Source organism: Mandrillus leucophaeus, unplaced genomic scaffold, assembly GCF_000951045.1.
Source record: "Mandrillus leucophaeus isolate KB7577 unplaced genomic scaffold, Mleu.le_1.0 Scaffold995, whole genome shotgun sequence".
Classification (NCBI taxonomy): domain Eukaryota; kingdom Metazoa; phylum Chordata; class Mammalia; order Primates; family Cercopithecidae; genus Mandrillus; species Mandrillus leucophaeus.
In genome coordinates this window covers 305603-327417 of record NW_012110863.1, presented here as the reverse complement: position 1 = coordinate 327417, position 21815 = coordinate 305603, and the positions used below count along the sequence as shown (strand labels likewise).

General features: G+C 42.4%; 1 protein-coding gene across 5 annotated transcripts in view; it reads left to right on the top strand.

Annotated features, from left to right (window-relative positions):
• SPECC1 (sperm antigen with calponin homology and coiled-coil domains 1) overlaps positions 1-21815 on the top strand; it is a 328700-nt gene that overhangs the window by 217812 nt on the left and 89073 nt on the right. For all 5 annotated transcript variants that reach the window (XM_011971260.1, XM_011971261.1, XM_011971262.1 and 2 more), the window contains exons 5-7: positions 14754-14961; positions 19138-19211; positions 19580-19785. In XM_011971260.1, the coding sequence (XP_011826650.1) occupies positions 14754-14961; positions 19138-19211; positions 19580-19785 (488 nt within the window). The remainder of the gene's footprint in view (positions 1-14753; positions 14962-19137; positions 19212-19579; positions 19786-21815) is intronic.

Below are 21815 nucleotides of genomic sequence, written 5' to 3'. Positions count from 1 at the left end.
GCAGGGAAACTCCACCTTATATAATCATCAGATCTTGTGAGACTTATACTATCAGGAGAACAGCAAAGGAAAAGACCTGCCTCCCTGATTCAGTTACCTCCCACTGGGTCCCCCTGCTAACGTGGGAATTCAAGATGAGATTTGGGTGGGGAGACAGCCAGTCTGTATCACTCATGGTAAAGTTACTCAAGCTGTCATTCCAAGTTTATTTCCTTTTAAATGATACGTAATTTTAGCATTGCAATTTATTCCATCTATTAGATATTCAGTAAATACTTTTCAGGTGAATGAATGAATGTCACAGAAACTTGCAACAGAATTGAGAGGCTGCTATAATTATATTAATATGTTTAAAAAGTAAAGTTTGTTATATTTTAATAACAGCAGTAGTATTTTGGGGCTTTATATGCGCTAAGCACTCTCAGAGCTTTTCCATCATTTCATCTTATTTATCATCTTAATCGTACACTGTTGATTCTTTTGTCTAATATTTTTTCATTTGAGCAAACAGAGAATGATTAAGTTATTAGCCTAATGGATTGATGAAATGAAGCCAGGAGTCAAAGTTAGGTCTGACCTTATAAGCTCTTATTCTTTTTTTTTTTTTTGAGACATGGTCTTGCTCTGTTGCCCAGGCTGGAGTACAGTGGTACGATCATAGCTCTCCGCAGTCTCGAATTCCTGGGCTCAAGTGATCCTCCCACCTCTGCTTCCCAAGTAGCTGGAATTACAGGTGTGCAACACCATGCCCAGTTAGTTTTTTATTTTAATTTTCATAGAGACAGGCTGATCTCAAACTTGTTGACCAGGCTGATCTCAAACTTCTGATGATGATCCTCCCGCACCTCAGTGCCTCCCAAAGTGCTGGGATTACAGGGGTGAGCCAGTGTACCCAGAGCTCTTATTATTAATCACTGATTTAGACTCTTGCCCAGTTACCTGAAAGCAAAGAAGAGACAGAAAAACACTTAAAGCAGAACTAAGTGTAATTAATACATTGTCACTGTTGTCTTAAGGCCAAAGCCCTTTGATTTGAAGAAAACCACCGTTGAAAGCCTCGTTCAACTAGGAGAGTTTTACCTGATTATAATACAATGGAGAAATTCTGAGTCATCAAGAAATGTTGTTTTATTTGACCTCTAACCTGAATCTTGAGGGGAGAGGGGATGAGCTGACCCCTGAGTGTATGGGGTGGGGACTTTGGGAATGCTGCCGGAAGAGAACAGCAGGTCCTAAGGCCAGAAAGCCTGGCCACCAAGGAAGTGATGCAGGTAGTTTGTTCTTGTGGGAGTGCACAGGGTGGTCAGTGGAAGTGGCCCAGAGGAGACACCAGGCAAGCAGTTAGATTTTATCCTCAAGACAGAGGGAGTCTCTGAAGAATTTTTTTTTTAAATAACAGCTTTTATTGAGATATAATCCATTTAAATCACGTAAGCCTGTGGGTTTTAGTATAGTCACACAGTTGTTTTCAACCATCACTACAATCAATTTTAGAACATTTTGATCACCCCATAAAGAAATCTTAACCTACAGCAGTCACTCTCCAAGACCACCTCCCTCCTAGCCCCTGGCAACCACAAATCTGTGTTTTGGCTCTGTGGACTTGCCTCTTCTGGATGTTTTATACACATGGAACCCATGCTCTGTGGCCTCAAGCAGTCCTCCCACTTCAGCTTCCCATGGTGCTGAAGAGTTTTTTCTGTGCTCTGGATACAAATCCTTCACCAGATAAATGATTTGCAAATATTTCCTCTCATTCTGTGGGTTATCTTTTCATTGTCTTGATAATGTCCTTTGTGGCACAAAATTCTTTTTTATTTTTATGAAGTCAAATTTACTTATTTTTCTTTGGTGGTTTGTGCTTTTTGTCAGAGGAATTTTAAGAGAGTTATGGAATCACATTTACTGTTGAGAAAGATGACTTCAGCCACAGGTGAGAAAGAATGAAGGACAGAACAGGGAGTAATTTGGGTGGGAAGTTGAGGACTGGAAAGACACTCATTTTATTTATTTATTTATTTATTTGTTTATTTATTTATTTATTTATGAGACGGAGTCTTGCTGTGTCATCCAGGCTGAGTGCAGTGATACATCTCTGCTCGTTGCAACCTCTGCCTCCTGGGTTCAAGCGATTCTCCTGCCTTAGCCTCCTCAGTAGCTGGGATTACAGGCACCGGCCACCATGCCCGGCTGACTTTCCTATTTTTAGTAGAGACAGGGTTTCACTATGTTGCCCAAGCTGGTCTCGAACCCCTGACCTCAAGTGATCCACCCACCTCAGCCTCCCAAAGTGCTGGGATTACAGGCGTGGAAAGATACTTAGATGTTAGATGTGTAGAAGGGAGGCTCCGTAGGGTCGGGTGACTGATTTGATGTCAGGGATGGGCAGCAGGAAGGCATTTCAGCCTATTCATAGATCTCCAGCTTGTGTGATTGAATGTGCGGTTGTGCTGCTTCCTGGGAGAGGAAACGCAGAATGTGGGGCAGGCGTGAGAAGGGAGAGTTGTCTGCTGGAGCCAACAAGGATACCCAGGCCTGCAGGTCCAGGCTGCTGTCAGCACCCGCTGATCCAGCCACAGAGGAGATCCGGGAGCCCCTGCCCTTCCAGGCCAAGATTCCTCCAAGGCAGGGACCTTGTGCTTGAGGTCTCTCTTTGCCCCTCCAGTACCTTTAGAAGCTGTAGAAACCTGTCTAGACAGGATGCTCCATGAATGCATTTCACATATACTGAGGTTTGCGAGGAGTCTCCACAGTGTCAGAGGAGGTGGTGACCCTGAAGATGAGCAGGTGCGATTCTGAATTCTTGACCATTCTCTGCCCTAGTAGATGATCTCTTTTTAAGCACTCGAGATAACTTGATTGAATGGACTGTATAATCACTATATAATCAACAGATTAAGTCAAAAGCCAAGTGAAATGACACACTTACACAAGAGGCAGTTATGGGGAGTTTACGAGTCAGGTATCTTCCTTCTCCCCTTGTACTGTTTTCTAATAAAACTATCTGTACAACTTTAATGTTACTGGAATTTACTCAGAATTTATTATAATGATGTCATTCTGTCCATGTCTCTATAGTACCATGTTTTTGGCATGTGACTATTTGAATGAAGAATTAAATAATTTCTCAAAGCCACGGCATAATTCTTCAAGATACTGTCTTTGCTATAAAAATGTACTAAAAATAACTAACACTAAAATGTTTGAGCCGCATTTTGTCTCACATAATGCTTTTACATGAATGTACTGTTTTCTTGGTTCTTTATGTATTGATAATGTTGTTAGGTTATCTATAAACCTAATTCCTTATTCTCTTTAGTCCACAGTCTCTATTCTTATGGCTGCTTTGTGTAGGAGAAGAGCTTGGTTCTTAGATATCTCTAGCTTGATTACTTTTCTGTTTTTGTTCATCACACTAAAGAAAGCTACATAGATGCCCTGATAGAGATCTTTATTCAGTATTGTCAAATTATCTGGTGTCAAAAAACAGAAACCCTTAAGTAACTTTGCAACTTCTCACAAGGGCTTGCTACATAGTAACAGGCAGATATTTTTATATTCACTTTACAGGTTAACATATGAAGAGAGGGAGAATTTAAATCACGTGAAAATAATCATCCAGCTTGTATCAAGTGGCTGAGACCAAACCCTACCCTTGGTCAAACCATCACAACCAGTTGTTTACCCCTCTGAGAGAGGAGACTCTAGATGTGTGTGTTGCCACTAGCATAGGAGTGCTCTTAATATCTGCAGTCAGGGAGAGTATCCCCCCACCCCCAACCACTTCCTCTTTGCAGAGCTCTCATCTGGAGATGCCTGAGGCCCATCGCCTTTCCTTAGGGCGTTGCTTAATGTCTAATCTAATGCTTTGACCCAAGCTTGTGAAGTGACACTGACTCAGCCTCCAGACTTAACTTTATCTTCTAAGTAAGGAGTTTGGGGGTCCTGAGACTTTATTTTCCTTTACAAGTGTCTGACAAGCATGGTGTGGGGGTGGGGTAGGTAGAGGAGGTGACTCTTGCAAGGATTCTGGAGGGATCTGACTTCAGAGCTGTCTGCCTGTCCTCTGGGCCCTGCTTAGGGGCCTCTGCTGCCATATGCCTTGGGCACCTGGTGGAAGGGAGTGGCTTTCACTGTCCTCTCTGCAGGAACCCTTCCTGGGAAGTTTGTTTGACTCTATTTATAGTACAATTCCACTGGCTCCGTATCTACAGAAAGTTGATCTTTGAAATTGAGAGATGCTTGGGATGCCTGAGAGTGATTCCTTTTTTCGAGGGAAATGTTGAAAATCACATTGCTGGGTGTCTAAGAGTGTGATTCTTGACATAGAGAAGTTAAACTCTAAGGAGCTGACCAGTCAGGCATGTTGGGCGGTCTCACTGTAATTCCATCTTCAGAGAGCTGAGGCGGGAGGATCAGTTGAGCCCAGGAGTTCAGCCTAAGCAACATAGCGAGACCCCATGTCTAAAAAAAAGGAAAAAAAAGAAAATCTCAAGCAAGGGAAATGCAAAAGAGCTGGCCAGCAGAGAGACCAGCAATTTGAATAGGGCCTGGATCCCCTGCAGTCGTGGAACGGTAGGCTTTGGTCTCAGCCACTTGATGCATGCTGGATTACTCTTTTCAAATGATTTAATTTCTCCCTCTCTTCATATGTTAATCTGTAAAATGAATATAAAAATATCTGCCTGTTATTACGTAGCAAGCCCTTGTGAGAAGAAGTTGTGAAGTTACTTAAGGGTTTCTGTTTTTTGATTTTTTTTTTTTTTTGTAAATAAAAGAGCTTTCTGGAATATATTGTTAAACTTGAAGTAATTATTCCAACATCCAAGAAGGATGAAGTGATGTGTGCATGTGAAACAAATGCTGATTTGCAGGTGCCCTCCCCCATGCCGAGTTACCTAACTCCCCATGCCATTTTAATTGGGGTGAGATGGGAAGTAGAGGGGACAGAGCCTTCGAGGGGCAGCAGCCTCACCTGCATGCAGAGGCCTTGCTCAGGGTACTCCACCTCTACGCTGCCTCGTTACATCCTCAGTTTAATTCCTGGCCCACGGTTGTCCCAGCCAAGTCACATGCATGTTTCTAGACTCCAGGTGACAGGCCCTTAGCCTGAGGACTCCTCAACATGTAGCCAGCTAGCTATGCAGAAGGCCACAGTCTGCCCCAGGATGCAAGACTCAAAAGCCACCTTCTGTTGCTGCTTTTCAAATGATTTCAGACGTCAGCCTTCCAGGATCTAAAATGCATTACCTCTTTTCTCCTTGTAAGTCATCTTCTGGCCAGGCACAGTGGCTCATGCCTGTAATCCCAGCACTTGGGAGGCCAAGATGGAAGGATCACTTGAGCCTGGGAACCTGGGCAACATAGCAAGACCCCATGTATGAAAAAAAAAAAGTAACTGGGCATTGTGATGCACACCTATAGTCCCAGCTATGAGGGAGGCCGAGGTGGGGAGAATGGCTGTAGCCAGGAGGTGGAGGCTGCAATGACCTGTGATTGTGCCACTGCGCTCCAGCCTGGGCAACAGAGCAAGACCTTGTCCCCTGACTCCAAAAAAATCAAAAAATAGTAAAGTCAGCTTCTGCTTAATAAAGTAGCTATTGTTAAGATTTAAGACTTTTGGTCTTTCATGTATTGTGATTTTTCTTGGTCAAATTGACCTGTATTACATTACTACCTAGTATTGTATATACAATATATAAGGCAATTGTAAGAGAAAGAATGACTTTTACTATTATATGTTCTAGGCACTATGATAAACTCTCCAAGTCATTATTTCACTTAACTGCCCACCCCCAACCCCACATTGTTAGATTATGAAACAGGCAGAGGGATTAAAGAATACAAGGCTTGTTTCACTAGAATTGGGGTTTAAACCCTGGCTGTCTGGCTCCGGAATGTATGTCCTTAGTCATCTTGGTGCACTTAAGCAGCTTTCAAGCTTTGGAGCACAACCTGCAATGATCTATTTTGTATTACAATCCAGAGCCTCACGCCTTTGTAATTAAAACACAAGCTTCACAGAGCAGTGCTGTGACCCCTGAGCACAGGCAGGGCCCTCTGGCTCTTTTCCAAGCTGTTTCTTTCTCTCTTCTCCTTTCCTTTCTCTCTGTCCCTTCCTCCCCTCTCCCTTAGTCTTTTTTCTAATTTTTAATTGTTTTGGGTACGTAGTAGGTATATATATTTATGGGGTACCTGAGATATTTTGACACAGGCATGCAATGCTGTAGTCACCCTGTTGTGCTGTCAAATAATAGGTTTTATTAAGTATATTGTGTCCATTAACCATCCCTCTTTCCACCCCTGCCCCACCACCCTTCCCAGCCTCTGGTAATCATTCTACTCTCTATCTTCATGAGTTCAATTGTTTTAATTTTTAGCTCCCACAAATGAGTGAGAATATATGAATTTATCTTTCTGTGTCTGGCTTATTTCACTTAACATAATGATTTCGAGTTCCATCCATGTTGCAGATGGCAGGATCTCATTCTTTTTTATGGCTGAATACTCTGTTGTGTATATGGATTATATTTTCTTTATCCATTTGTCTGTTGATGGACACTTAGGTTGATTCCAAGTCTTGGCTATTGTAAATAGTGCTGCAGTAAACATAGGGAGTGCAGATATCTCTTTGATAGACTAATTTCCTTTCTTTTGGGTATATACCCAGCAGTGTGATTGCTGGATCATGTGGTAGTTCTATTTTTAGTTTTTTTGAGGAACCTCTGTACTGTTTTCCATAGTGGCTGTACTAATTTACTTTCCCGCCAACAGTGTACAAGGGTCCACTTTTCTCTACATCTTCCCCAGCATTTGTCATTGCCTGACTTTTGAATAAAAGCCATTTTAATTGGGGTGAGATGGGATCTCATTGTAGTTTTGACTTGTATTTGCATTTCTCTGATGATCAGCGACATTCAGTACCTTTTCATGTTCCTGTTTGCCATTTGTATGTCTTTAAGAAATGTCTAGTAAGATCTTTTGTCCACTTTTTAATCAGATTATTAGATTTTTTTCCCCCCATTGAATTGTTTAAGCTCCTTATATATTCTGGTTTTTAATTTCCTATCAGATCGGTAGTTTGCAAGTATTTTCTCCCATTCTGTGGGCTGTCTCTTCACTTTGTTGATTGTTTCCTTTGCTGCGCAGAAGCTTTTTAACTTGATGTGATCTCATTTGTTCATTTTTGTTTTGTATTCTGTGCTTTTGGGCTATTACTCAAGAAATCGTTGCCCACATCAGTTTCCTGGAGAGTTTCCCCAATGTTGTTGGTTTTTTAGTAGTTTTCATAGTTTGAGGTCTTAGATGTAAGTCTTTAATCCTTTTGATTTGATTTTTGTATTGGAGAGAGGGGAGGTCTAGTTTCATTCTTCTGCTCATGATATCCAGTTTTCCCAGCACCGTTTACTGAAGAGACTGTCTTTTCCTCAATGTATGTTCTTGGCACCTTTGTTGAAAATGAGTTCATGTAGATGTATGGATTTATTCTTGGATTCTCTATTCTATTTCATTATTCTGTGTGCCAGTTTTTATGCCAGTACCATGCTGTTTGGGTTACTATGGCTCTGTAGTATAATTTGAAGTCAGATAATGTGATTCTTCCAGTTTTGTTCTTTTTGCTCAGGATGGCTTTGGCTGTTCTGGGTCTTTTGTGTTTCCATATAACTTTTAGGATTAAAAAAAATTATAAAGAATGTCATTGGTATTTTGATAGGGATTGCATTGAATGTGTAGATTGCTTTGGGTAGTGTGGACATTTTAACATACTGACTTATCCAGTCTCTAAACATAGAGTGTCTTTATTTTTGTGTGTGTTTTTTCTTCCATTTCTGGTGTCAGTGTTTTAGAGTTTTCATTGTAGAGATCTTTCACTTCTTTGATTAAGTTTATTCCTAGTTATTTTATTCTATTCATAGCTACTATAAATGGGATTACTTTCTTGATTTCTTTTTCAGATTGTTCACTCTTGGCATATAAAAATGCTACTGATTTTTGCATGTTGATTTTGTATCCTGCAACTTTACTGAATTTTTCAGCTCTAATAGTTTTTTTTTTGTGGAGGCTAGTTTTTTCCAGATATAAAGTCATATCATCTGCACACCAGGATAATTTGACTTCTGCCTTTCCAATTTGGATGCCCTTTATTTCCTTCTCTTGTCTGATTGCTTTAGCTAGGACTTCCAGTGGTGACAGTGGGCATCCTTATCCTGTTCTAGATCTTGAGGAAACGCTTTCAGTTTTTCTCCATTCATGTGGAGTGGTCTAGGTGTGGGTCTGTTGTATATGGCTTTTATTATGTTGAGATATGTTCCTTCTATACCCAGTTTATTGACAGTTTTTATCATGAAGGGATGTTGAATTTTATTAAATGTTTTTTCAGCATCAGTTGAAATGACCATATGGTTTTTATCTTTCATTTGGTTGATATCACATTGCATATGTCAAACCCCCTTTGCATCCCTAGGATAAATCCCACTTGGTCATGATGTCATTTGGTCGTGGTCATTAAAAGATTTAATAATCTTTTAAATGTTTTTGTTGAATTTGGTTTGCTGGTATTTTGTTGAGGAGTTTTGCATCAGTGTTCACCAGGGATATTGGCCTGTAGTTTTCTTTTTTTGATGTATCTTTGTCTGGTTTTGTTATCAGGATAATACTGGCTTCAGCATTGGTTTGGAAACATTCCCTTCTCTTCTATTTCTTAGAATAGTTTGAATAGGATTGGTATTTTTCTTTAAATGTTTGGTAAATTTCAGCGGTGAAGCCACTGGGTCCTGGGCATTTCTTTGCTGGGAGACTTTTTATTATGACTTTTATCTCGTTACTTGTTACTGGTCTATTCAGGTTTTAGATTTCTTCATGGTTCAATCTTGGTAGGTTGTATGTATGTAGGAATTTCATAGTCTGATTTTCATAGTCTGGCCAAAGTTTTGTCAATTTTGTTTATCTTTTCAGAAACCAACTTTTTGTTTGTTGATCTTTTGTATTCTTTTCATTAAAATTTCATTTATTTCTGCTCTGATCTTTATTGTTTCTTCTAATTTTGGGTTTCATTTGCTCTTGCTTTTCTGGTTATTTAAGATGCATTGTTAGTTTGTTTATTTGAAGTTTTTCTATGTTTTTGATGTAGGCGCTTATTGCTGTAAGATTTCCTCTTAGTACTGCTTTTGCTTTATCTCATAGGTTTTGGTATGTTGTGTTTCCATTTTCATTTAAGACATTTTAAATTTTCCTTCTTAATTCCTTCATTGACCCACTAGTCATTCAGAAGTGTATTATTTAATTTCCATGTATTTGTATAATTTCCAAAGTTCCTCTTTGTGATTTCTAGTTTTATTGATGGTCAGAGAAGATACCTGCTATGATTTCAGTTTTTTTTTTTTTTTTCTTTTTTAAGTTTTAGGAGTTACAGGGCCAGACGTTGTGGCTCACTCCTGTAACTCCAGCACTTTGGGAGGCTGAGGCGGGTGGATCACCTGAGGTCAGGAGTTTGAGACCAGCTTGGCCAACATGGAGAAACCCTGTCTCTACTAAAAATACAAAATTAGCTGGGTGTGGTGGCACGCACCTGCAGTCCCAGCTACTCAAGAGACTGAGGCAGGAAAATTGCTTGAACCCGGGAGGCGGAGGCTGCAAGTGAAGCGAGATCGCACCACCGCACTCTAGCCCAGGAGACAGAGCGAGATTGTGTCTCAAAAAAAAAAAAAAAAAGTTTTAGGAATTATTTTGTGGCCTAACATGTGGTCTCTCCTTGAGAAGAATCATGTGCTGAGGAAAAGAGTGTGTATTCTGCAGCCATTAGATGAAATGTTCTGTAAAGATCTATTAGTTCCATTTGTTTTGTTTTACAGTGCAGATTAAGTCTGATGTTTTTTTGTTGATTTTCTGTCTTAACTTTTTGTTGTTGTCTGTTGTTTCTATTTACAGCTTATTATACCATGTCTTGAAAAGTTGTAGTTATTTCTCTTGATAGATTCATCTTTTAGTCTTCCTGTTTAAGATAGGAGTAGTTGACACATCACCAGTACAGTGTTAAAATACTCTTTATATAAAGTCTGTGTACTTGCTGTTACCAATGAGTTTTGTATGTTCAGATAATTTCTTTTTGTTTGTTAATGTCCTTTTCTTTCAGATCAAAGAACTCCCATTAGCATTTCTTGTCTGCTGTTGATGAAATTTCTCAGGTTTTGTTTGTCTGGGAAAGTCTGTATTTCTCCGTCATGTTTGACATTTTTTGCTTCAGTACTTTAAATATGGCATTCCTCTCTTTCCCTGACCTGTAAGGCTTCCACTGAGAAGTCTGCTCCTTTGTTTCTTTTTTCTTGCTGCTTCTAGGATCTTTTCATTATCTTTGACTTTTGGAAATTTGTTTATTAAAATTTCTTACTTGGGCAGAATCTGCTTGGTGTTCTATAACCTATTGTACTTGAGTATTAATATCTTTCTCTAGATTTGGGAAGTTCTCTGTTATTAGCCCTTTGAATAAGCTTTCTGCCCCAGTCTCTCTCTCTACCTCCTCTCTAAAGCCAATAACTTACTAGAGTTGTGCTTTTTATAGACTGTTTTCTAGATCTTGTATGTGTGCTTTATTCTTTTTAAATTTTGTCTCTATATTTTCAAATAGGCTGTCTTCAAGCTCTCTTTCTTCTGTTTGATCAGTTCTGCTGTTGAGACTGATGCGTTCTTCAGTATGTCATAAATTTTTAGCTCCATAATTTCTGCTTTATTTTAAAAAAATTATTTCAGTCTCAGCCAGGCGCTCACGCCTGTAATCCCAGCACTTTGGGAGGCTGAAGCAGGCAGATCATGAGGTCAGGAGTTCAAGATCAGCCTGACCAACATGGTGAAACCCCATCTCTACTAAAAATACAAAAATTAGCCAGGTGTGGTGGCGCCTGCCTATAATCCCAGCTTCTCAGGAGGCTGAGGCAGTAGAATCGCTTGAACCTGGAAGGAGGCGGTTGCAGTGATCTGAGATTGCACCACTGCACTCCAGTCTGGGCTACAGTGCAAGACTGTCTCAAAAAAAAAAAAAAATTTCAATCTCTTCTAAATTCTTTCTCTGTGTTATCTTGAATTTCATTGAGCTTCCTCAAAACAGCTATTCGGAATTTTCTGTCTGAACGATCACATCTCTATCACTCTGGGATTGGTCACTGGTATCTTGTTTACTTCATTTGATGAGGTCATGTTTTCGTAGATGGTCTTGATGCTTGTGATGTTCATAGATGTCTGGGCATGGAAGAGTCCGGTATTTATTCAATCTTCGCAGTCTGGGCTTGTTTGTGCTTGTTTTTCTTGAAAAGACTTTCCAAGTATTTAAAGGGAATTGAGTGTTAGGATCTAAGCCTTTGGTCACTGCAGCTGTATCTGCATTAGGGGGCACCACAAGCCCAATAATGGTGTGATTCTTGCAGACTCCTTGAGGTATCACCTTGGTGGTCCTGGATAAGATCCAGGAGAATTTCCCAGTTTACGAGGCAGAGTCTCTTGTTCCTTTTCCTTACTTTCCCCGGAGCACAGAGTCTCTCTTTTCATGCTGAGCTGCCTGGAGTTGGAGCATGGGTGAAGCACTCCTGTGGCTACCACTACTGGGACTGTGCTGGGTCAGACTTGAAGCCAGCCCAGCACTGGGTCTCAGTCAAAACTTATGGTGAGTATTGCCTGGCTACTGCTGATGTTTATTCAAGGCCCAAGGGCCCTTTAGTCAGCAGGTGGGGAATCTAGCCTGGCTTGTGTCTTTCCCTTCAGGGTGATGGGTTCCCTTCTAGCCCAGAGTGGGTCTAGAAATGCTACCTGGGAGCTAGGGCTTGGAGTTGGCAACCTTAGGAGTCTGCCTGGTGCTTTATTTTACTGTGGCTGAGCTGGTACCCAAGTTGGAAGACAAAGCCCTTTACCCTTCCCTCTCCTTTCCTCAAGCCAAAGGGATCTCTACCAGTGGCTACCACTACCCCAGGCCTGTGGCAGCACCACTGATGTTTATTCAAGGCCCAAGTGCTCTTTAGTCAGCAGGTCTGGGCTCTCCCTTCAGGGCAGCAGCGGGCTCCCTTCAGGTCCAGGGTGGGTCTAGAAATACTGTCCAGGAACTAAGGCCTAGATCGGGGACCTTAGGAACCTGCTTAGTGCTTATTTTAATGTGGCTGAGCTGGTGCCCAAGTTACAAGATGAAGTCCCCTTTACTCTTGCCTCTCCTTTCCTCAAGCAGAAGGGATCTCTCTCTGTGGCCACCACAGCTGGGAATGCACTGGGCCACACCTGAAGCCAGTACAGTCTGTGGCCCATGACGAGTACTGTGTGGGTACCACTGATGTTTAATCAAAGCCCAAGGACTCTTTGGTCAGCAGGTGATGAATATGCTGCCAGGACTGGGTCCTTCCCTTCAAGACAGTGGGTTTCCTTCTGGTCCAGGCTGTGTCTAGAAATGTTATCTGGGAGCTAGGACCTGGAATGGGGGCTTCAGGAATCTGCTTGGTGCTTTATTTTACTGTGGCTGAGCTGGTATCCTAGTTGCAAGACCAAGTCCTCTTTACTCTTCCCTCTCCTCCCAGAGCTGTGAGCTGTGCTGCCTGGGGTTGGGGGAAGAGTGGTACAAGCACTCCCTTGGCTGCTCCAGCTGGTGTCTCACTGGGTCATGTGCACCCCAAGTCCACTGGCTCTGAGCCCAGCACAGCACCAGGACTTGCCCAGAAACTGCAGCCCTTGTGACCTAGACTCTTTCAGATTTACGTAGGACTCCAGAGTGCTTTAGCCCACAGAGGTAGGGCTTGCTAGAACTCAGATTCTCGCTGGAATGGAAGATTCCTCTCCGGCTAGGGCTGGTCTAGAAGCTCCTTCTATGGGTGCTGGCTGAATTCTGTCCTGTGTTGCTTTCTGCTGTGTTGGGACAGCACCAAATTCCAGTGCAATCTCACAATCATTGTGCTTTCCCTCCCCCCGGGTGCACAGATGCTGTCTCTGTACCATGTGGTTGCTGCCAAGGGATAAGGGAGAGGGGGATGTTGGAGAGTCAAGACAGTCTCTCCTCCCGTCTCCGGTGCCTCTTTCCTTGATACAATGTGTTAAAACCAGGCACTGTGATCATTCATCTGATTTTTCATTCTTATGAAGATGCTTTCTTGTGTAAATAGCAGTTCCATTTGGTGTTCCTGTAAGGAAGCCATTGCTGGAGGATTCTTTTCGGCCATCTTGTTCTGTCTCCAGGTGTCTCCTCCTTTCCTTAGCCTTTGTCACAATTTCCCAGTGAACGACCCTTCTGTGCTGCCTCCCAGTGTGATATTTGATCATTCATCAAATATTCGTTAAATGCCTCCTGTGTGTGATGCTGTGTAGACACTGGGGGGTGCAATGGTGAATTAAACAGACAAGGTCCCTATTCCCATAGAGCTTATAGCCAGAACGTTTTGCACATGAAATATAATTGGAAAAAATTTTCATTGCATACAAAGAAACCCCACCCCAAACCCCAGATTACCTGGTAAATACACAGCTGTTTAGTAATGTTAATTAAAGGACTGTAGAAAAGGGACAATGATGTTTATTGCAGCATTTTTGTAACAAAATAATGAATATATTCAGACAGTGGAATACTATGCACCAGTTAAAGTAATGACCTAGCACAGATGTGTATCAGTGTGGATACATTTCAAAAACACAGTTAAAATGCAAGAGCATGATAAGCATAGTATTGAGGAGGACAAAGCATATTACCATGTTGTAAATGCAGTATAATGCAGATACAGTATAATCCACTGCAAAAGCACAATGTAGTATAACATTGTGTAAAAGGACAATACTATGTATTATCATGGACACATGCATGTATGGTAAAAGTGAAAAACCATTCAAGGGATGACCACATAGCAATTTTAGGATAATGCTTATTACTCTCAGAGGTAGGAGGGAAGATTGAGGCTTTAAAAAATTCTTATTAAAGTAAAAAGATTTTGCAAATGTGACAACGTTTAATTGTTGTTAAGTCTGTTTGGTGCATGATTATTTTTGGTGCTTTTCTGTACAGTTAAAATGTTTAACAATTAAAAAATTAAACAGGTGGAGCGATTGTGCTGTGCCACTTTTCTGCTTCTGGTGTGTGCACGTTTCTGTGTGCCTCCGGCTGGCATTTTCTATCACATTTTTGCTGTGATAGAGCGTGAACGTGATAGAGTCTTTAGAGATTCCTCTAAAGAAACATTGCAACCACAAGTATTTTATCTCTAAGGGAACCTGGGGGTTTGCAGATTAGCCTGGCTTCAGGGGCATTGTTCACAGCTCGGCAGCAGAGGGCGCTGCTCCATAGCAAAAAAAAAAAAAAAATGTGCGGTGAGGGTAGCCACACCAGGCAGCTCTCTCGGTGCAGGGCCAGTGCCTCCCAGGGAAGCACCGCTGCTCTCCCAGCTGTGGGAAAGAGGAATATTTAAGTGCGTGCAGATTCCCTTCTGCTTGTAGGAAGGCGCACAGAATCCAGCATTTGGAAGCATACATCGTGTTTCTCTGACTGTTCACAGCCTTGGCTGTTTCTGAGGCTAAGAATGCAAGAAATGGCACATGCCAATGACGTCTTTGCTACTGTGTCCATGAGCCTGCTGCTGACTTGTGGGGAGCTTTTTATAATGTTTTATTTTAGACTGAAGAGGTTAATGTGCAGGTTTGTTACATGAGTATATTGCATCATGGTGGGGCTTGGCCTTCTAGTGTACAGATCACTGTGGGAATTTTGTTGTTAAACTGACCAAGGAAACTTCCTTTTATTTTAGGTGGAAAAGGATTATTCATACCTGAAGGAGATATGTGATCACCAAGCCGAACAGCTAAGCAGAACCAGCCTAAAGCTGCAAGAAAAAGCATCAGAGAGTGATGCAGAGATCAAAGACATGAAAGAAACCATATTTGAATTGGAAGATCAGGTGGAACAGCACCGAGCTGTCAAGTTACACAATAATCAACTCATCAGTGAGCTAGAAAGTAAGTGGGGTCAGCCAGGTGTGGTGGCTCACACCTATAATCCCAGACTTTGGGAGGCTGGGGCGGGAGGATCACCTGAGGTCAGGAGTTTGAGACCCAGCCTGACCAACATGCTGAAACCCTGTCTCTACTAAAAATAAAAAATTAGCCGGGCGTGGTGGTGGGCGCCGTAACCCCACCTACTCAGGAGGCTGAGGCAGGAGAATCACTTGAAAGCGGGAGGTGGAGGTTGCAGTGAGCTGAGATCGTGCCACTGCAAAAGAAAGTAAATGGGTCAAGCCTAGGAGAAATGTGGAATGGACCTGAGTAGGACACTAAAGAAACCAGCAGCAGTGGGTGACTGGGGGAGGGTTTTTGACTGTATGTTGGCTGGGGTTTATGAAGTCTCTTATTTGAGTGCACTGTAATCTCCTAGGAAGAATGCCACCTAAGAAACAATCATTAATCTCTAGTTTAAAAACTAGAGATTAGGAGATCAATGACTACAGCAGTTGAAAACTGGGATGACAGAAGAAAAGACTGTTGAACATGAGTCAGCAGTATGTAGGTGATTGTGAAAAATAGAAATGCTTTTCATTTTGTTTTTTTAGAGGTCTCGCTCTATCACCCAGGCTGGAGTGCAGTGGTGCAGTTGTAGCTCACTGCAGCAATCAGAGCTCACTGCAGCCTCAAACTCCTGGGCTCAGGTGATCCTACTGGCCTCTCAAAGCACTGGGATTACAGGTGTGAGCCACGGTATCCAGCTGCAAATGTTTTTTGGCTGTACTGGATGTGCTGTGTGTGAGCCATGCTACTGCTGCTGTCTCTAGGCAGCCTGGTCAGCTTGAAGGCTATGTTAGGATACTTTAGCTGTGACTGTGAGAGTTCACAGGGACCCTTCCTAAGGATATTCTGCAGGGTAGGAGACAGTTATTCAGAAGAAATTGCTTGCCTGTCATCGAGTACTGACACTGTGTTGTCTCTTGGATCTGATAGAGATGGATGATAGGTGTCAGAGTGGATGAACAATGTGTGCTCTTGGTCTAAGGGAGAAAACAATTCCGCATGTGTCCCATTGGTGGGAGGATATCAAGTAACTTATAGATGTTTGCGACTTAGTTGCTGAAGAGACATCAGCATATGGCTTAGTTACCAACTCATTGTTTGCTTTGAATTGGGAAAGAAATTTTTAAAACAGTTTAAACGTTATCTTCTTTGTCCAAATAAGCCTTATCAAATGATCACATCTTATGTGTTTTCTTTTGTAACAACAGATTTAATGCACAAAGCATTTAGTCACACCGGCCATTACTAAGAATAGCTAAGAATAGCTTGGTCAGTTACCTGAGAATTTCCCTACCCAGTGCAGTCGATCCTCCTTATTCGCAGATTTCACATTTGTGAATTCACCTGCTTGATAAAATGTATTTTAACCCCAATACACAGAGCACTTCCACAGTCATTTTCAGACATGCACAGAGAAGTGAAAAGGTTGTGTCATCCAGTGCTTATGTTCCCAACTCAGATCAGACAGAGACACTTGGCCTTTTCATACTGTACATGCGTCTTTTTTACAGTCTGCTTAATACCATGCTTTTAACATTTTTGTGCTTATTTTTGTTTTCGGTGACTTTGCTATTTAAAATGGCTCTGAGTACAGTGCTACAGTGCCATCCACTGTCCCCAAGCACAATGAGGTTGAGACGCACCTACAGAGAAAACACGTGTGTTAGGGAAGCTTCATGCAGACGCAAGCTCTTGTCCTGTTGCACGTGAGTTCAGTGTTATTAAATCAACAATACAGTGCATCAGGCCAAGTGCAGTGACCTCATCCCTGTAATCTCAGCACTTTGGGAGACTGAGGCAGGAGGATCGCTTGAGCCCAGGAGTTTGAGACCAGCCTGGGCAACATAGTGAGACCCTGTCTTGACCAAAAAAAAAACAAAACAAAACTAGCCACATGTGGTGGCCTATGCCTGTAGTCCCAGCTTCTCCAGAGGCTAAGGTGGGAGGATCCCTTGAGCCTGAAAGGCTGAGACTGCAGCGAACCAAGATTGTGCCACTGCACTCCAGCCTGGGCAGTAGAGCAAGATTCCATCTGTAAAAAATAAAAAAACCAAACCAAGCAAAAAAAACCCAGTACAATGCATCAGAGAAAGGGAGAAGTTTGACAATATGTATATAAGACTGCCCTGAGACATGCTAAAGCGATGTGCTAAAAGCAGCCAAATTCATGGATTTGTGAGATGACAGCCAGTTTTAAAAAGCAGTGGGCAATATTGTTGTGTGGCTGAAAACCAGAGCAATGTTTGTTCACATCACCCAGGGTCAGGAAAATGGTAACTACCCTTCTTGGCTAGTGCTGGTTGGCTCCCAAGTTTCAAAAGGCCATAAGATGTGAGAAAGGTTAACCTTGCAGACAAGGCAGGTTCTGCAGATCAGGAGGCTGAAGAAGAATTTGACAATACTTGCTCAGTGTTATTCGGGAAGAGGGAAATGGGAAAGAGTCGGTTTCCATGGTTGATGAGCCTGGCTTGTTTATAGAGAGACATTGGCAGATAAGTCTATATAATGCAAATAGCATTTTAGTTGATGAGAATGTTGTGACCAGAGGCTTGCAGGAACCTAACCTGTATTTTTCCTAGGTACAATAGTTCAGTGTTTGCTGATTTGGTGTGCATGGCAACTCTCTGCAACTACCATGATTATTAGAATTGACTATATATTTCAGACATTGATGAGTTGGTTAGAGTGAGAGTTGACAGCACCTGCCCCATTTCTCGCTGGACATGACGCGCAGTAGAACTGTGGAACCTCAGCATTCAGTGTTGGTGCCATCCAGGCTGTTCTCAGGATACAACTGAAAACCTGGACGCCATCATCGTCAGTGTATCCTTCCAAACCCAGCACCGTGATTGAGAAGAAAAGTCAAAGAAGACAAGTTCTGTTCTGTTCGTTTTTGTTGTTGTGATCTTTTGCTATTGAAAATAGGGTTGTATTGTCCCTAAATCCTTAAAAGTCAGCACAGACACACCAAGAAAACCAGTGTATAATTAATGTCCACAGCAAAATTTAGACCCACCCCTGTGATTATATCATCATATATCCAAGACTGACAATAATACAAACCATCCTTTGAAAAACTTTTAAACTTTTTAAAAGGATATTGAGGTATTGTTAAGATATGCTTTTGCACAGAGACCCAGGGATACATAAATCCAGCCTAGACCAATCACTTCTTCCTATAAGATCCTGTTGGGAAAGGAATGGACTGAAAAATAAAGAGAAGTTAAGGAGTGTTTTCTACTGTGCAGCACTGATTCCCGACACAAACTCTCACTTCCCACTAGAACTAGAACTGCTGGGGTAGGACCTGTCCGTGGCATCTTTTTAGCTTACTCTGGCGATTCTGATTTGCATCCTTCATAGAAAACTAATGCTCTAGCTTAGAGCATGAGGACCTATTGAGGAATTTCAGCTCAGTGACTGACACCATCAGATTTAAATTTGAATGACTGATAGCTGTATGGAGAGAATTGGAGGCAGGGAGAACGAGGGGCTGCAGGTGTCCTTAAGTAGGGAGAGGTAGGCAAGCCACCTGGGAAGATGTTAAATGCACACATCCCCGGGTTCTGTCTGCCCTTGGAGATTCTGCCTCCATGTACCTGGAGTGTGGGACTAGAACATCGGTGCTTTTGAAAAGCTTCACCAGTGATTCAGAGGCTTAACTGTGATTGAGATCTACGACTCTAGAAAATGCTTTACAGATCACAGGAGGAATAAGCAGTCATATGCTCTGTTATGTGAAAGCCTCTATCTCACAGCAATAAGGGACACTCAGGATGATTGTGTGTGAGTGCGAGGGAGGCCGGGCTCGGTGTGCAAGTGTGTGTGGCCGTGGAGGCCTCTTCCCATCGTGCTGCTATTTGGTTGTGCATCCTGTCTGCTGAGACTGTAACCTCAATACACACCACATATTTTCCAGATCATCCTGTTCTCTATCTCAGAGGAGCCTCTTGTGTCCATTCCCTGGTTTGCAGGGTAAATTGAAATTGCTAAAAGTTGCATTGAGAGTAGAAGGGATGGATTTGAATGCCTGTTGTGGCATCTGGAGTTGTGCTTTCTTTGTTACCTAGCTTATCTTCTCTTAAGAGTCTCACAGCTTTTCCAAGCCCTGTCTAAATTATTTATTTCTAGGTAATGTGATCAAGCTGGAGGAACAGAAGTCAGACCTGGAGAGGCAGCTAAAGACTCTGACCAAGCAGATGAAGGTGAGATGTGGGTGGGAGCCTTCACCACCATCTTCCTGTGTATTACCCCCTCCGAGGTCTAGATCACTGTCTCTATCCTGGTTTCTCTTGGAACATTTCCATGGCATGGTGGGCCCTGGAACTGTAAATTCTTGTTGTCAGGAAGTAAAATTAAAGCAGTCATTTGGTGTCAGGATGGAGAACTCTCATAACCTGAAGGTGTAATTCCCACCAGTGCCTTTTCCTAGAAGTGAGCCACTGTGAAAGCAGGGCCTCACCAAGCACTGCTGGCATTCTTTCTTGGTGACCAACATGGAGACTCTGGGGTCCCTGCCCAGGCACCAGCCCTGGCAGGTGTCTGACACAGGGGTGGGCTCTGGTATTTTCAGGAGGATACCGAGGAATGGAGGCGGTTCCAGGCAGATCTGCAGACCGCGGTGGTGGTGGCCAATGACATCAAGTGTGAGGCCCAGCAGGAGCTGCGCACTGTGAAGAGGAAACTGCTGGAGGAGGAGGAGAAGAACGCCCGGTTGCAGAAGGAGCTGGGGGATGTGCAGGGCCACGGCAGGGTGGTCACCAGCAGAGCCACCCCTCCGTGAGTCTGGTGGGCACCAGGGCTGTGCTTGCTTCTCACTTAATCACTATGTGTGGGGCTCCTGGTGGGGATGGGACTCTTCATGTCTGTGCCAGGCTCTGCTATTTCCTTTCTGAGATCACCCTGAATTACTAGCACCACCGTACCACTAGGAACATTCTGTACAGTACCCAGTCCCTGCCATGCTGCAGCATAAAGGACTGCTAAGCTCCACACTTACATATAAAGGGCAAGTTCTAGCCAAGTATCCTGCTAGGTTAAAGAAGTCCTGTCTAGGATACTCCTTGAATCTTAGCATTTATTAATGCAAGGAGTGCACACTAATAAATACGAACCCACCACCTTGCACAGGTCACTCCCAGGCAGTGGGAGAGGCTGGAATCACTCCCGAGGGGAGGAGCCGCTGGAGAAAGACACATTCCTCCGGGCCCAGGGGTGTGCCTGCTTATTGAAAGCACCAATGAGCTATTTCAAAAGGCCTTGACATAACCTCCTTTATTAAAAAAGGGTGAGAGTGGAAAACCTGAATTTGGCTGATGTATGACATTCCCTTCTGCTCTTGATGGGGAGAAGCACACAGTGTATCAGCCCAGGGAGCTTTACTAACAGTGACATTTAAGAGGAAGGTATTCCCAAAGTGAATGCAATGGGAATTATTATCTGAAATTTAGATGGTTTACAGACAAACTTATGAACAATATTTTTTGCTTTAACTAATGTATTTACCCAATCAGGAATCAGTGTCCTTAACTTTGAGATTCTTGGATATTAGGAAATGATTTTGAATTTTTAGGTGTGTCTCAAATATCAGTCTTTAGATCAGATTTCCTGGATTTTGAATGTTGATCAGTTGGCCCTAATTTTTACATGCCTCCAAGATCACTGGCTAGCCCCTGAGCCTTTTGATCTGATGTTCTGTTATCATGAATTTCACGACATTGGAAAGAGGAGATTTTTCAGAATTCAGTTGTGATTCTCCTGTCAATTCTGCTCCAAGTAATTCCTTATTTCTTTGTTTATGACTTTTACATAAAATGGCCTTTGGGGAAGGATGAAGATCAGATGTAGCTGGCCCCACAATTCACTGTTGAATAATGAACATCAAGATCATTATTTTATTTAGTTATTTATTTTTAGAGATGGGGTTTCACTATGTTGCCCAAGCTGGACTCGAACTACTGAACCCAGGAGATTCTTCTGCCTCAGCCTCCTGACTAACTGGGACTATACATGCACCAGAAAGATCATTACTTGATAGCCAGAGCTCTACCCTCTGGACACCAAAGGATGTGGATTTTAAGTAAAGGTAGAAGGAGAATAGGAAAACTAGATTTTGCAGGGTTCCCTATTGAAACAGTAGTGAGGCCATTCTGGGTGGCCTCTGTGTCTGCTTTTGTTTGTTTGCCTCTGTCTTGCTTCTCTATTGTCTGTCATTGGAAGAAAATCTGAGTCAGAACTTGTGTTGCTTCACATGGACGTTAGTTTAATGATAAATGGTAAAAGACAAGTCCTGAGTTTCTGTGGTGGCTCCAAATAGGTTCTTGTATGAGATGCTGCATTTCTTACGTATATTCTGAGATACAGGCCAGGTTCTTGTATGAGATGCTGTGTTTCTTATGTATATTCTGAGACACAGGCCAGACCGTGTAGCATGAACCCTGATATTCTAAGAAAGCTCCGCATATGTCCTGGCAGTTTAGGACTCCCTATGCTGCATCCTGCATCTTCAATCTTAATGTCACCTTTTTTTTTTTTTTTTTTTTTTTTAAACACAGAATGTTTCTTTTTTGATTTTCCGGCGATTACAAACCTACCTGCCGATCTAACAGTTTGGATTGGGATAATCCAATCCATATCAAATGTTTTTTGATAATCCCTTATCAGAAAACATTTCAAAATTTTAGAATGGACACCAATGAGAACATGGCATGGTACTGAAATCAGGCATCAGAACATTTCTGCCTGTCAACGCATTTGGCAGGAAGTCAGACAAGAGCTGGTGATGCTGGTTTCTTGTCTGATTTTGCACT